General features: G+C 42.6%; 2 protein-coding genes across 4 annotated transcripts; both read right to left on the reverse strand.

Annotated features, from left to right (window-relative positions):
• LOC146575632 (bMERB domain-containing protein 1) lies at positions 1–10,358 on the reverse strand. 3 transcript variants are annotated; one of them, XM_085270407.1, is made up of 7 exons: positions 10,349–10,358; positions 8,735–8,817; positions 4,579–4,696; positions 2,513–2,586; positions 1,621–1,735; positions 948–1,018; positions 1–826 (listed from the first exon to the last, which is right to left on the reverse strand). In XM_085270407.1, exons 2-7 carry the CDS (start codon positions 8,811–8,813, stop codon positions 702–704), a joined length of 582 nt encoding a protein of 193 aa, XP_085126533.1. In that variant the 5' UTR covers positions 8,814–8,817; positions 10,349–10,358; the 3' UTR covers positions 1–701. The 3 variants fall into 3 exon arrangements, with proteins under 3 accessions (XP_085126533.1, XP_085126532.1, XP_085126535.1); XM_085270406.1 differs by having other exon boundaries at positions 4,579–4,699; XM_085270409.1 differs by lacking the exon at positions 10,349–10,358 and having other exon boundaries at positions 1–820; positions 4,579–4,699; positions 8,735–10,339.
• Positions 10,359–10,376: 18 nt separating this feature from the next.
• Positions 10,377–15,206, reverse strand: mfsd6l (major facilitator superfamily domain containing 6-like). The gene is made up of 2 exons (XM_085270405.1): positions 15,080–15,206; positions 10,377–13,938 (listed from the first exon to the last, which is right to left on the reverse strand). The coding sequence occupies exon 2, from the start codon at positions 13,884–13,886 to the stop codon at positions 12,120–12,122; it is 1,767 nt and encodes a 588-aa protein (XP_085126531.1). The 5' UTR covers positions 13,887–13,938; positions 15,080–15,206; the 3' UTR covers positions 10,377–12,119.
• Between the last annotated feature and the right edge of the window lie 586 nt (positions 15,207–15,792).

Below are 15,792 nucleotides of genomic sequence, written 5' to 3' on the forward strand. Positions count from 1 at the left end.
GGAAGAGCACTAAAAATCTTTATTACAACACTCCAAGATGCTACATTAAGAGTTACATGAAACTTACTAAACAGTGGACACAGTTGTTTACTATGAATCAGATCTCACATGTGAAACTCGTCTTTTAAATGTTCTTTTTAAACAAACACTGCATGACTCCTTACTAAAAAACAAGTTATGCCCAGTTACAGTCATAACAATGTAATTACATTAATCAATGCGCCACAGCAAATGCCAAAGTGAGACTGGTAAGAGTTTGCTCTCAGAGAGATATCTGCATTTCCACTTTCTAATATATCTTCAAAGGCTAATGGCACCGTCAGAGCAGCTACAATAACGTCTAAGTACTGTAACCGAGCAGGAATCATTAGCAGATTCATAAGGCGGCAAGCTCTCCTGCTGCAATACACGGTATTTCACAGCAGCACACCAAACAAACTATTTCAGTACATGTCACTCACATTACAGCAGAACACATATAATCTTTCCTGTAAGGACACAGCTGATACAAGAAAGCACTGAGGAAGCCTGTTTATGTGCACACACGCACACACACACTAACAAACGTACATTTGAAGATAGTATCAACTGTTGTCACTTTTCGTCTTAACGTCTGGTCACTTGGGATGTGTGACGAAACATTTCTCCCACTGAAAACTCAACGCCCAGATGAGCAGAACCCACTTTCTGGGCTTTCTGAGTCACATGACGGAGCAGGTGAAGCCGCAGCAGTCTTTCAGCAGCGTGAGGCCGGTTTTCGTGAGAAGCGGCGCTGAGGTCTGCTGGGATTTAAACGCCACCTTTCGATCTTGCGAAGCACCTGAAGCTTAAAGGAGAGGACATGACAGTACAATCACCACAGTGGGTTCACAATCATTAAGATTTACTGGTTACTTAACTGGCTTCAATAGTTAACTGTTAACTGCCAGCTTTCTGGTTAGACTCACCTTTTGCAGCCAAAGCTTTGGGAAATTTGGACTGTAAGAAGGCTGCCATCTCTCTGTCTTCCTCTCTCTCCCTGTGAAAAAGCATATTTCCTTGTTATTCACTGTGAATTACAGGGTTTAAAATTTTTATTACATCTTGTTAAACACCACAAGGCTTGCTTTAAATCCCAGGCTGTGGGCATCACAGCATCCTCACAGTTCAGAATATTTTCGCATTTACTTTAACTAACGAGCGGAGGTGACTGTCACGCTCCTGCTAAGTTTTTACAGGCAGATTTTTCTCCGAAATAACAACCTAGTTATCAGAAGCGACAGCTGATCTGTGAGTGATGGTGGACATGCTATCATTAATTAGGAAAATATACAAAGGGGCTTCGTAGGAGTGGAGCTATATGAAGAATTAAGTAACAAATAACTAATTAAGGCTTTAAAGCTGTATGCGCTTTTGTCAGTGGAAACATCACATGAAGGATCAGATTATTGTCCAGATTCTGTTACACGGCAAAGGTGGTGAACCGAAGTGCTCTGACAGAACAGAACCGATAATCAATAATAAACTGTAGAATTAAAAGACAAGTCAGGAGATGCTTTTTATGTCTGACTCATCTCTGTAATCCCCCTGAATACCAGAGTGTGGCACTCAGTCAAAGTTCTTTTCATCCATTAGCCTCACCTCAGCCTTTCAAACTCTACGTCGTCCACAAGGAAGTCTCTGGTCTCCACCAGCTTGTTGATCTGCTGCAGCAGCTTCTCTTCTCTCTCCCAGTCCTCTTTGGACTTGTCTTTGTCTGTTCAGTAGTCACGAGACAAGCCTTCTGTTAGAAATTGTAGTCACTGTGCAGTGTACCAACAGACTTTATAAAAAGAGATGGATGTAGCCACTGTGCCAGCATCTGTCAGTTTCATTGAGAAGCCTTGAGCTTTAATTCAAAGCTGCTTCATCCTCTATTTTACTCCCATCGTGTTGTATTCAGTACGATGAGAAACGAACTTGTTATAAATGTTAGTGAGGTGAGTGAGTAGGGTCATTTTCATCTTGACTTCTTTTTGGGACCACAAGAGTCGACCAAGAATATAGATTCTTATGCCCTTCTGCACTCAGCGGGGGAAATAAGTACTGCGTCCTTCACTGAATTTGTAAGTTTGCTCACTTCCAAACAAATGAACAGTTTGGAATTTTTTATGGTAGTTTTACTACTTTTCTTTTTAGTTGCCAGAGCAACTGTCTTTTCTCTCTGGGTTGCCATCTCAACTTAATGAACAGAGGAATGCGAGTATTCCTTCGACAATAAAGAAATAAAATTTAAGTAGAACACAGAAAAGGCTCCAGAGGCTCATTGTTGCTTTACCTGAAAACCTTTCTTTTAAAAAGTATTTTTCTTTAATTGACAGCAAGCTCGTTCTGAAGATGTGCTTAATTCACTCCAGTCCTCGCTGAACTGCGTTACTGGAGACAGCTCATATCTTTTCAACTATGACAGAGCAAACAAGAACCGCACAGGGCCCGCTCAAAGCACACTGTCAGCAGGTTAAAGTCGAGAGGCGCAGGCTACTTTTTAATTTACCTGGAATTGAGACAAGCTTCTGCAACTCCTGCTTCAGCCTTGTGATTTCTTTGCAGAGCTGGATGTCGTCCATCCTGAGAGAAAAAAAGACAAATAAAGAAAATATTTCTTCACCAAACTTTAGATATCTGCAGCAAACAAGCTGATATTCAGGTAAAACAACAGTTAAGCTACACTTGTCTTCACATGGGCTTTAGAAAAAATATGTTTTATGTGGTAATTCCTACCTTGTGTGACAATTGTATGGGTATATCAAAGAAACAACCACTGGACTCAGCTTTTGGCCACAGATGACAGTGGTTTATTAGCTGAAGTAACGCCACCACATTGCCCTCTGTGAATGAATCACACCCAACAGTATCACATCTCATTTTGTCCTCTGACTCTGATGGCGATTTCCAAACAACAGGGGCTGGTTGCATGGGTATTATCTGTGTATGTGGCGGCGTGTGCGCATACGTGTGGGCTGCTATAAATAACAGTGGTGTTAAAAAGAGGAAAGTGACTGTAATAGATGTGCTCTGAGCTGCTGCTTTAATTAAATAGGTTTCACTTCAGTGTACTTCAGCTGTATATATGCCAGCGTGACTCATAGGCTCACAGCGACATGTTTATTCAAAATGCTTGAAAGCAGGAGTTTGTATGAATGTCACAGAGAGCCTAAAGGACGAGGATGTGTTTGCTGCCTATAAGAGGACTTCTGTGGTACAACCCCCCCCCCCCCCCCCCACCAAAAAAAAACAAAAACAAAAAACCCCCAGGAAAGATACTCAGAGAACATAGAGATCAAAATAAACCCAAACAGTGTTGGATAAATAATAGAACTATGCTTCAAAGGTTGAGTTTGAGATTCACCTACTTAATTTTGTTACTTTTAATCTTTTTAGTTTTTAAGCTTTGCTACCCAGATAAAGGGGAGCCCTGAATGTAAAACGTTTATCTTATTATCTCTTTGCTAATGCTGTTCTCTAATAGTTAGCTAACTATATTAACTGCTTAAAAGGATGTGCTGTTAAACATTAACAACAGAATGGAAAGTCAGCCAAGAAATAACTATATGACCTGCTTAGTTGTTGACATTGGGCAAAAGTAAACTTAAGTTCTTCAAAAGTCTTGAGCAACCCTTCATTTCTTTACATTTTGCTAGGAAAATGGAAAAGTATGTGCAGTGATTAAATGAAATGTGTGCAAACTTACATGGAAACACAGGCAAAAAGAGAATTTCTACAATTGTGGTGAGCTTGAAAGTCAGTATTTGGTACGACCACCGTTATTCTTGAACTCTGTTATGCCTGAACTTTCTTATGCAGACTTCTTGTAGTGTCTTTAAGTAGTGTTCAGGAACAATTCTCTAGACTTCTTGAAGGACATTGAAAGCTTTTCTTTTCATGTTGGCTGCCTTTTGTTCTGTTCTTTGTCAAGATTAACCCTTCACTGCTTAAATAATGCTGAGATCCGGGCTCTGGAGAGACCAATCCATGACTACTTTGTGTTGTGTTAAAACAAAACCCAGAACAACAATGATTATTTTCAGTTTTCAAGTTCACCATATGGCTATATTATGCAGTGCTAGCCTCTCTTTCTTACTCTGCTGCGCCAAAATAATGAGAAAAGACCAGCAGAAACAAAAGCCAGCTTTCAAGATCGAATAAAATAACAAACAAACTGTGGGTGTGTATGTGCTGTTCGTCTGCTAAGGCCTGAAATAGCACGGCTGTTTTCCTCACTTCCATCATCCACATGGCTGCTCCAGTCACTGATGGTTGACAGTTGTGGTGCATCATCTCTGACTCCTGAGGGTATCTTAGCGGTATATTGGTGCATTCAGATCCCTGAACTTTAAAGTTTTGTAGTGTATGTGGCAGCAGGGGACCAAACAGTAAAACATCACATGAGATAACAGAGGAATATTTCATCCTCTTACAAAAGCTCTCCTCCTCCAACAGACAGAGAACCATAAATCCTAAAAAAACAAACTAAACTAATGAGATGTAGTCTGGATTTATGCCCTGAGCATGTTTAAATGTACCTAACACGAAGAGGTCTGGAGAACAGGCAGATCTTACATGTATCTCAGCTCTGACTCTCTCCGCACGAGAATGTCTCGTATTCGTTCGATTCTGAACAGCTCTCCTTCGATATCCTCGACGGTGATTGTGGAGTCGGCCATGGAAATGACATCATCTGCTGAGAGACAGACAAGATCAGAATACAGCTGTTTGGGTCTGATAATACACCTTGGAGAGTTTACTCATAGTTAGCTCCGAACATGAAGGCATACAGAGGACCCGTTACGCTTTTCCTTATTTTTAAACATGTATGTATAGCTGCAAAGTGTGCACTCGTATTAAACATAGCCAGAGTATTATATGATGATCTCAGTGTATGTAATCCGTGAGTGCCCTAAGTGCTCTGTTTTGCCCATTTTTTCACCTTGTGGCTCTGAATGAAGTCACTGGGAGCGGTTATCTATAGTAGACCTGAGAGGTCAAAAGCACAAATATAAAATATTGCAAATATCACACAAAACACAACAGAAATTGAATAAAACACAATGGAAAAAGAAAAAACACTGAGAAAAAATATCACAAAAATCTTGTTGCTTTATTGTCTTTTGTGGAGACCATGAAGCAACAAGCTAACAGCAAACATGTATCTACAGTATTAAAACACACATGAGTGGCTTCTTTTTCTCCATCACAATAGAGATGAATCCTCCGCTTTTTTTAAGCGTGTCTCAGTCTCCTTCACTTTCACAGCTGTTCTGTCACATTATTGTGTTCCCAAAACCATCTCTGAATGCTATAAGTCAAGAAGGAAGTCACCTAGGATTTTCAAATATTTACCATAGGTGCATCTACTAAGAGGCTGAGGTGTAGCACTGACGGTCATCAGTATTTTTCTATTTGCTGCTGTTTTCTTAAGCTGCAGTGTGTTTGACCACTCAGGGCCACCGTAGATACCCCTGATATGGTCATGTCCGGCGCACCTATATTCAAATCTTATATTTAAGGGGCAGCCAATCAGATGAAACTAGCTTAAAGAAGAGGAGAAAGAGCTAGCACAGTTTGTTTAAGATGGTGGATAAACAGAGGGGCTACAGCCTCCAGACTTGTTAAGATAAATAAGCATTATTTTGAACTGTGACTTGTGCAAAGCTACTCTGGTAGAGTACATGAAAAAAAAAAAAAAAAATCTGAACAAGCATGATATGTCCCTTTTAAGTATCTTTTGTTAACTGAATTACCCTGGATATCCCAGCATAGCATAGAGTGTGATGAGCAGTCTTCATAAGAACAGCTGATTACTATTACCAGCGTGTGGTTTGCATGTGTAACTTTAATCTATGTATACTTCTAATATTTAAATGTAGCAGCAGGACAGGTGTACAACTGGATTTTTTCAAGAGATCCAGGTGCAGAGCTTTGGTATTGTGGGTGCTGATTCATGCATCACAGGCTAATTATGCAAGCTGTTGCTGTCTGTGCACATTGAAAGCAAAGTCAGGATTGTTGGCTTGTCGAATACTTGCAGTTTTTATTTTAACTTGATTGCAACAATGGATTTTAACATGTAAGCCATGTGTGGCAAATTTCTCCAGGAAAATCAAAATCAAGATAGTCAAACAAGCAATTAAAACCACCTTGGGTCTAAAACAGCTTCCCGCTACGATGTGATCAGAGCTTTGTGGATACTTCCCCCAAGTAACTCTCTGCACGTCCCTGAATAACTGCATTCCCCACCCTGCTCCCGCAGCCTCCTACTCCTCACCAGGAGCGATGAGTCATCCAGCAGAGCTTGGATTGGCTTTTAATTACCCGACCTTGTGTGAAAACATACTACAATCACACTGACTCACCGGGGAACAGCGAGCCAACACAAACACAAACCCTCAAAACTCCCCACATGGCAATCCCGCCGCTGTTCATCTACATATTAATTATCAGCAGGTGTTTTAGTGTTGAAGCAATCTGCATGCGTTCCTTTTCTTGTCATTTTTTTTTTGGCTCCGAGCTTTCTGTCAGAAACTGTTTGAAGCTTTTTATTTCACCCTGTCACTTTAAATTATTCACTTTGTACAGAAGCTTCATGTCAACACGCAAACTGTATCGTTTACTCGTCTCGAGCACCCAATCCAAAAATCTTTGATGTCGTTTCCTTTCAGATTTTTGCTGCTGTCAACCGTAACTTTTTTTTTACCCTTTTGAATGTTGCTGTAGGTCCATAAGTGTGTGACAAAACTGAAGGTGCAAAGACCCACAAGCAAGCAGCAGCTGAAGGTGACTGCAGCAAAGGCCAAGCAGAGCAACACAAGGCAGGAAACACAGCACAGAAGCACGAGTTCTAAATTTTATCCCACTATTAAAAATATCCATCCATCTTCTTCCGCTTATCCGGGCTGGGTCGCGGGGGCAGCAGCCCAAGCAGAGAAGCCCAGACCTCCCTCTCCCCAGCCACCTTCCCCAGCTTGTCCGGGGGAACACCAAGGCGTTCCAAGGCCAGCCGAGAGATATAATCTCTCCAGCATGTCCTGGATCTGCCCCGGGGCCTCCTCCCGGTGGGGCATGCCTGGAAAACCTCACCCAGGAGGCGCCCAGGGGGCATCCTTGGCAGATGTCTGAACCACCTCAGCTGGCTCCTTTCGATGTGAAGGAGCAGCTGCTCTACTCTGAGCCCCTCCCAGATGGCTGAACTTCTCACCCTATCTCTAAGGGAGAGGCCAGCCACCCTTCGGAGGAAGCTCATTTCCGCCGCTTGTATTCGCGATCTCATTCTTTCGGTCACTACCCACAGCTCGTCACCATGGGTGAGGGTAGGGACGTAGATCGACCGGTAAATTGAGAGCTTCGCTTTTACACTCAGCTCTCTCTTCACCACAACAGACCGGTACAATCTGCACCAATCCGTCTGTCGATCTCCGGCTCCCTTCTCCCATCACTCGTGAACAAGACCCCCAGATACTTAAACTCCTCCACTTGGGGCAGGAACTCGTCCCTGACCCGGAGTGGGCACTCCACCCTTTTTTTCCAGCTGAGGACCATTAAAAACATTAATTACTAATTACGTTTGAGTCTCTGAATGCAGAGAACAAGGCATAAAAATGTTATTCCTAAAACAATTAATGAAAAACTTTGTTGGTCACAATCAGAATACTTTAATGATCCATAAGAAATGATGTAGGTTATAGTTGCTCTAAGACAGTAACAGACTAATTAAATAATACGATATATTACAAAAATTACAAATTTAAGAAACAGCACTAATATATACAAATCGCTCAGTTATAAATATTAAGAATATTACAGGGTGAAATATATATGATTGACACTTAACTCTAACCTCTGTCAGGTCTCTTAACTATAAGCTGAAATTCCACACTTCAATCACAGCTTTTACTTTTTGATTTAAGATTAATTATGATAAAATTACAGAAAAAAGTGTCATTGTCCAAATACTTATAGCCCTAACAGTATACAGATGTTCCCATAAATATATATATATTTTTTACAAATTCAGTAAAATGTTATTTTAAGTAAAATGTTCTAATTTTGGTCGGCATATAAACTACAGCTGTTGGGACTACTGACCGAGGAGACTTTGTTTGGGCTGCAGAGTTCAGACAGCTGCATCATTCTTTAAGTAAAAAAAAAAAAAGTGCACGCCTCAGCTGAATGCACCACTTTTCCTCTTCTTGTGTCACAGAAATGTGAATACGTGGAGATTATCTTCCACTGCGTTTCATTTTTTTTTTAGAGAAAAAAAATCTATATGTCAGTTAAAGAGATTGACAGTTTTTGCTCTCATTAAAAAAAAACAAAAAACAAAACAAAATTAAAGGATTACTTTCAGGCACATTGCTGCAGACCAAGCTGCTGGTTGCCTCATTTTGCTTTTATTGCCATTTGTGTATTTATATTTTAAAATTTGAGTATATTAGGGAATGACAAACAATTGTAATAAAAAAGGTTGACATCGTTTAATTAATTGTCCATACGAGATGGGATTAATGTTGATAACTGATCTATTCTAGTAAACTTCTTACACATAGCCCGCCCCCAGCCCGAGGGAGCCCTGGCTACGGCCCTGCTGACATACAACTTTAACATGATGCTCACAGTGGTGATCTTCAAGGATCTAAAAGTCTGCTTCCTTCCTAGATCACTTCTCGCAGCAACAGCACACGCACACAGGCAAACTCAAACACGATGCTCAGAAAGTCACCTGCTTTTTCCACCGCTTCATCCACCTGCGTGTCTTCCAGAGCGCCGCACACTTGAGAGGATTTTCTCTCTTTTTCCATTTTTCTTAAAAAGAAAAAAAAGACACTTCTTCTTCTTTGTCTGCAGAGGAAATTCAAAGGAGATTCTCGCACAAGCTTAAAATGAATATTAAAAGGTGTCCCCCAGGTCCATGCAGCATTGCCCAAACGTGTGAGGAAACACAAAGAGAGGACAGCTGCCAGCTGATGCTGAGTCCATCCAGTCCTACAGCCGTGGATCTCTGAGCATGGAAAAAAGAAAGCTGTTGCACCTCATGCGAGCTCCGAGGCTCCACCTACTGACTGGCAGGAGCAAAGCAATGAGTGCAAAGTGGGAGAATGTGGAAAATTATAATTAAATCCATCAAGAGAGAAAAAAAAAATGTTCCAAACTAAATTTGTTCTTTCACTCTGAGTCACATTAAGATCTTAAAGGATGTCAGATTATAAGGAGCCTAAAGCCATGCCAGGTGATATTTATAGACAGCAGTGCTTGTCATGAATGTACTCTTTCCCAAAGTTGGGGAACGAAATCTCTTTATAAGCAAGTTCTGCTTTTTTAAATCCAAAACTGAACCGACTTCCCTTCACTTCACCTTCAGAGGAGCACAAAAGTCTGAATCAGAATTCATGGAGATCAATGAACGGAGACATTTTAGTCAAACTTTCAAATCCTTCCCTCAAAAAGTTCAGGTATACCTCTCATGGTTCCACTCTCAGAGAACCATCATCATCAGCGTCAATGGCAGTCTATCTCAGTGTGGATTACTATGGTGGTCATAAAAAAAAAATCTCTACACAGGTTCACTGGATGTTAGGCAAAGGCACAAAGGTATCCTCATTTTAAAACAACAAAAGACAACAAAGGTTAAACAGACTTCTTCCGTTTTAATGGTTTCCTCCACTGTAACCACAACAGTAGCACTCTCCACAGGAGAATCCAGCTGTCTATCATCATGAATTTTTCATCTAGCCTGACTGAGTTCAGCTCTCGACAAAGTGGAGAGAACTCGATTTCACGCAGGCGGGCCCTCGAGGCAGCAGGCCAGATGTTCGGGGAGTGCAGCATGCGTCTGCCCGCACACTAGAGCTGCCACTGTGCCATAGATAGCCATGTCCCACAGCCACGAAGCCAGCCAGACACTTCACACATTTGTTGCCACAAGCCCAGAAGCACATGAAGGAAAATGACTGCCATTCATGTTATATGACAAGGCAAGAACATCTGTAAGCCCGACAGAGTGAACACTGTTTCTAAAACTGGCTCAAAATGTGTCGCACATTCAAGTTTTTACTATCTACTTTGGCTTTCAGGTCATGCAAAGTAAGTAGCAATATAATTATTCAAACCCCCCAAACACATCACAATCATTTCTTTTATATACCATTAAAAAAAAAAAAAAAAAACAACAACCCTGCAACTATAATAATCTTATGGAGCCCTTAGATCAATGCTACTTCACTGCATAGAAATTAAATGTTTAGCACTTTTAAGTGAAGACAAAACCGGAGGTAAAATATCAGATTTCACAGTTTTCATTTGGAGACAAAACGTTTTGGGATTTTTTTCCACTTACAGCAGAGGTGTCGAACTCCATGCCTCGAGAGCCGGTGTCCTGCAGGTTTTAGATACCACCCTGGGTCAACACACCTGAATCAAATGATTAGTTCATTACCAGGCCTCTGGAGAACTTCAAGACATGTTGTGGAGGTCATTTTGCCTTTTGAATCAGCTGTGTTGGATCAAGGACACATCTAAACCTGCAGGACACCGGTCCTCGAGGCCTGGAGTTCGACACCTGTGACTTACAGCATTCCCACAGACTGTATACAAAAGATGGACTTAACCAGTGTTACTCCACTGACTGGTTTTTAAAGCTTTTAGTTCAGCAGTTTATGCCATAGCCATCTTGAGCAACGTTGAATCTGACTGAGGACTCTATGAAGTTACACTTGTACTTGTGAAGCCATGTCCTATAGCAGCGGTGGGCAACTCCAGGCCTCGAGAGCCGGTGTCCTGCAAGTTTTAGATCTCACCCTGGGTCAACACACCTGAATCACATGATTAGTTCATTACCAGGCGGCTGGAGAACTTCAAGACATGTAGAGGAGGTAATTTAGCCATTTGAATCAGCTGTGTTGGATCAAGGACACATCTAAAACCTGCAGGACACCGGCCCTCGGGGCCTGTAGTTGCCCACCCCGTCCTATAGTATACTCTCATTTATTGTCTATTAAACTCTAAACTGGACCAAAATTTACAAAATAAGAACACTTGATGCTCAGAATTGAGACCATAAACTCATTGGAAAAGCATTTATGATAAATTGGTTCAGAAATAGGTTCTCTTTCATATAGACTTCTATGTAATTGGAGTCCTTTCTCCAAACGTAGCATTTGCCCCCTGCTGGTCAGTGCAAGAAATGCAGATTTAAGGTTTCACAGTCTAAATCCATCTTTTATGGAGAGAGAACATCTGACATGAGCAGAAATATAAATTAGACAAATAAAATTTTAAACAGGTGTCTTCTGACTGTCGTCGCAGCTCAGGGCTGTACAACTCAAGTCATTTTTGCACAAGACATTCTGAATGTGCTCAAGTTACCCCAGTTCAATACACATAAACAAAGATTTTCATCTTGCTTCATCTATATCTTCAGTTCAGAGTTTAGAGCCCAGAGGGGGAGACAAAGCTGATAAGTGAGAGCAGTCAGCTGCGACTCCTCCAGCTGATTAACAGCAGGTTCGGGTGTGGTGGTGCAACAGTTTGGCCTCACCTTTTGCACACGTCTTGTGTTTATACACCATGAGAGAAGCTTCCATGCTTCCATTAACACAATACCTCAGGCTGTTTAAGCTGCCCGGCGGCACTGAGTAATTGATTTGCTCGGCTGTAATCCTGCTGCCTTCTTTGCTTTAGAAAACAATAACCGCTTATGCAAATGTACATTAGTAAAAGCTCAGGAGGCCCAGAGATGAATCCCAAAATCCATCCGTAGAGCTGACACTCACAGACTGATAAAAGAAAATAAAATAAAAAATGGAGGGACAGACTGGATGACGTAACATTTAATTCTGATGGAAAAGTAATGAGAAGGAAAAGTCAACACTTTTGATTGTAATGAATCCTGTCAGGGTGGGAAATTAATCATCCCCATCTGGACTGTGCAACTTGGTGATGAAGAGTGACATATCTTTAAGCAAGGCTGCAGAGCTCGAAGGGAACGATGACTCCCATTTCCATATTAATAGCAAAATCTGATTCATTTATTATGTGACAGTGAATTTATTCTTCTTATTCACAGAATTGCTTTATGCTCCTTTTAGTATTTTCACCGTCTGGAGGTTTTAGTGGTTTACCTTCCTTGCACTGTTGTTGTTGCTTTTGTCATTTTCCATTGCTTTATCAAGCCAGTCTCTCTCCTGTTCTGACTCGGAGTCACTGGCCTCGCTTGCGTCCGCTGCCAGCAGGCGGGAATAGTTAATCCTGCGGTGGTGGGGGGCTTTCCACTGGAGCAGGGGCAGGCACACACACCACACCATCAAAACCATCGCCAGTCCTCTGAACATCCATGTGAGCCCGATGCTTTGGGCCACAAACCCTCCAGCCAAACTCCCCAGTGCACTACCCAGATGAATAGAGAGGGACTTGTAGACCCTCCTGACGCTCCTCTCAGCCCCTGGTGTGGCGATGTCCTCACACTGGAGCTTCACGGCCCACCAGAGAGCTCCGCTGCTGAAACAACTCAGCACCTGAGCAGGCAGTGCAGCCCACGCTCCCCAGAGGAAGGAGTAGTAGAAGCACTGCAGGCCGAGACTCGCGGCTCCAACTGCGAGCATCCTCCTAGGGCCGAGCAGCCTGGAGACTCGGCCAGCCATCAGAGGGAAGGCGGCCTGCGAGAGCAGAGCGAGGGCAAGAGATAGTCCCATGTGCAGCTCACTGCTTCCGCGATCCTGCATCTGCCACAGGAGGAAGTTGTCGATGGCCGAGTTCGCCACCCCGACCAGCAGGGTGGTGAAGACGCAGAGCACAGCCTGTGGGGAGCCGCGCACCAGTTGCAGGGCTTTCAGGAGCCCGCTGGTCCTGTTTCGCTTCTTGTTCAGGTAGAGAGGGAGGGACATGGCCAGGGGCAGGACCAGAAATGCCAGGCTGGCATAGCAGTAGAAATGCACCACACTCCTTGAGGTCTGAGCAGCTATGAGGCATGCCAGTCGGCTCACCAGCAGGCCGGTTACCCCAACCCCGCATGCTGCTCCAAGTACACCCCACACCCTGGTGCTGCTGTAGCGGTCCGAGGCATCCGCGAAATCTAAATATTCGTAGAGGCCGTCGTCTACATTCCACTCCAAGGGTGCGGATGCCACCTCCCACACACACATGATGATGAGTATCAAGAAGAAGAGCTGATGCTGAGTGTCCATCACCTTTAGGCTGCCCAGGAAGCCCAAAGAACTCTCATCCTTTTTCTCCCCCGTTTGCTGCTCTGATTTCAGCTCAGACCTCTTGTTTCTGACCGGAGTTGCCAAAGAGCTGCTGGAACTTTCAAGCACCTTTGATTCATTCTTTTGTGGCGCATAAAGAAGAGGAGATTCAGTGGTATGACTGTGATTGTGATGATGATGAGGTGAAGTTTCATTTGCAATAACAGGAGCTTTCCTATCAGCATCAGGAAGATGAGTGACAAGCGACTGGGAAACATGAGGTTTTGGATGGGATGTTACAGGTCCAGTGATGTTCACTGACAATACATCAGATGGATTTTGGGGTGGGCCGACATGCGGATCCGAGGCGTTACAAGTCCATGCATGCATATCCGTGTGCGGGATGAGCAGGAGGAGCAGAGCGGCTGCTGCCGAAAACACGACAGAGCCGCAGATCACTGCTCGTCTCTTGTTGTAGTGTTTGGAGAGCAGGCTCGCCGCGGGGCTCCACACCAGCGTAATAAAGTGCTTGGTACCCATGACGATGCCCGTCATGGCAGGAGTCAGGCCAAGCTGTCTGAAGTACAGGGTGAGGAAGGGCAGCAAGCATGCTTTAGCGCAGGAGCACAGGAAGTTAAAGGTTCCAGCCATAGCGAGGGCTCGCTTTATGTCAATCTGCTTGATCCTCTTCATGTTTGAGCAGCTTAGAGTCCGTCCTGCTAGCTGTCACATGGAGCGATTCAAACTGAGAGAGACAGAGAAAATATAAAAATGTTAGTGCAGACATTTCAGTCTTTTGATACTAATACATTCTGAAAAGGCATCAGGCATCATCATACAAAGATTTGACCTCTGACCTCTCCTTAAAGAAAGGCAAAATTATCTAAAGGTCAAAGTGGTAATAATGCTATATAAAGCTATTTAAAACTATGTTTCTTCCTGCCATTGTTTATATTGACAGCATATAGATATATAGGGATTCTAAATATTACGTTCCTTTGACCTCTGACCTTTTTTAAGGACAAATAAAGTCAAACTTTCATAATATGTCTTTTATCTTCAGAAGTGTGCTTTAGATTCTGCTGACTTTGTTTGTATTGGCAAAAATCAGGAAATGATACTGGTGTATGAGGACTCTAAATATCACATTACAGTTTGCGTGGAAATATCAGTCGCATTTGACCTCTGACCTCAGTTTTACATTTTCAGATCTGCTTTTTTTTAAGTTGACCCTAGAATGTGTGTTACATATTTAAAGAAAGGATTGTCAAGATGCCAAACTAGATAGAAATACACTTTAGTTTAATATTATATAATAAGCTCAAGTTATTCATGTCCAGTCTTTTAAAAATGAATCCATTACTTGCTCACAGATAACATCTGTGCAGTCAAAGTAAACACCTGTCATGCTATCCTTGTATAGCATTTAAGAAATATTAAATGCGGACATTCATTTTAGTTATGTTTTGTCATTATGTTGGCCATATAGAGTTGTTTAAATAAATAAATTGAAGACTCCAGGCGATTTATTTCTGTTCTCAGGTAATAAAATGATTCCTCGTGCTGTTCCTAATGCGATAGAGGCCCTTAATAAATGAGTTGAGGGCTGGCCCTCGTTTATTTCGCTGTAGCTCCAACAATAATAAAGTATCTGTTTTTATAGTAACTTATCCACACTCACATGCGAAGCAGACAGACTCAAATGATCACCCTACAGCGACTTCATTGTGTTTGAGGAAATAAGCTGACACGAAAAAAACGAGGAAATGACAGACTGTCAGGAAACCACCCGTCAGGCTGGACGCACCTGTGCCTGCAAGATGTGGAGGACTAGTCCACGTCACGCCAACTTTATAAAGGAAGAAAAACAAAGTTTTAACATTTACCTTTTAAATTCTGCCCAAGTTCCTTATCCTCTTCTGTCGATCATTTCCCACCCGCGACTCCGACAGCGCACTCCCGGGTTTGAACCTTTGTTGCTCTGAGCTCTGGACACCTGTAGCAGTCGGGTACGCGCTCAGCAGCAGCAGCAGTGCGAGTTCACACCTGTGGGCGCAGATTCCCACGACTATAGCTCCTCCTGTTGGTGTGGATGCCCGTGTGCACTACAGAGAGCATCGTCGCAGCTCGATTAGGCGATAGGCGCAGTTCATCAGAGAGTGATCAGAGAGCTCCAACTCCTCTGTTTTGATGTCCAATTACACGTTATTAAAGCAGGTCATCTGGTTTGAATTTTATATTTGTCTCCTCAGTGCAAAGATAAAAATCTTCAGTAAGAACCACTTCAGTTAGTGTGATTAGTGCTGACTTTAAAATGACCCCCTTTTTGGGGGGATTTGAATCTCCGGACTTCTTTTCTTTTGAGCAATGAAACTTGTGTGTTTGTTTGCCTGGATCATGGCTCAAGTCGCAGAAAGCATCGTACAGCAGTTTGACACAAAGCAGAAAATACCAAACTCCAGCACATGCTGTTTTTTTACACCTCTGCTCTCTAACAGGTGTCACATGGGGTGATTCAACTTGATTCAACCCTAAAAATTCACATACATCAAGAGGTTCAAATCACATATATGTTTCTTTCTTCTTCTTTCTTTTTACC

This window comes from Mchenga conophoros, linkage group LG4 (genome assembly GCF_057382185.1).
Source record: "Mchenga conophoros isolate Kocher_MC1m ecotype Shallow Benthic linkage group LG4, M_conophoros_male_GT1.1, whole genome shotgun sequence".
Taxonomy (NCBI): Eukaryota; Metazoa; Chordata; class Actinopteri; order Cichliformes; family Cichlidae; genus Mchenga; species Mchenga conophoros.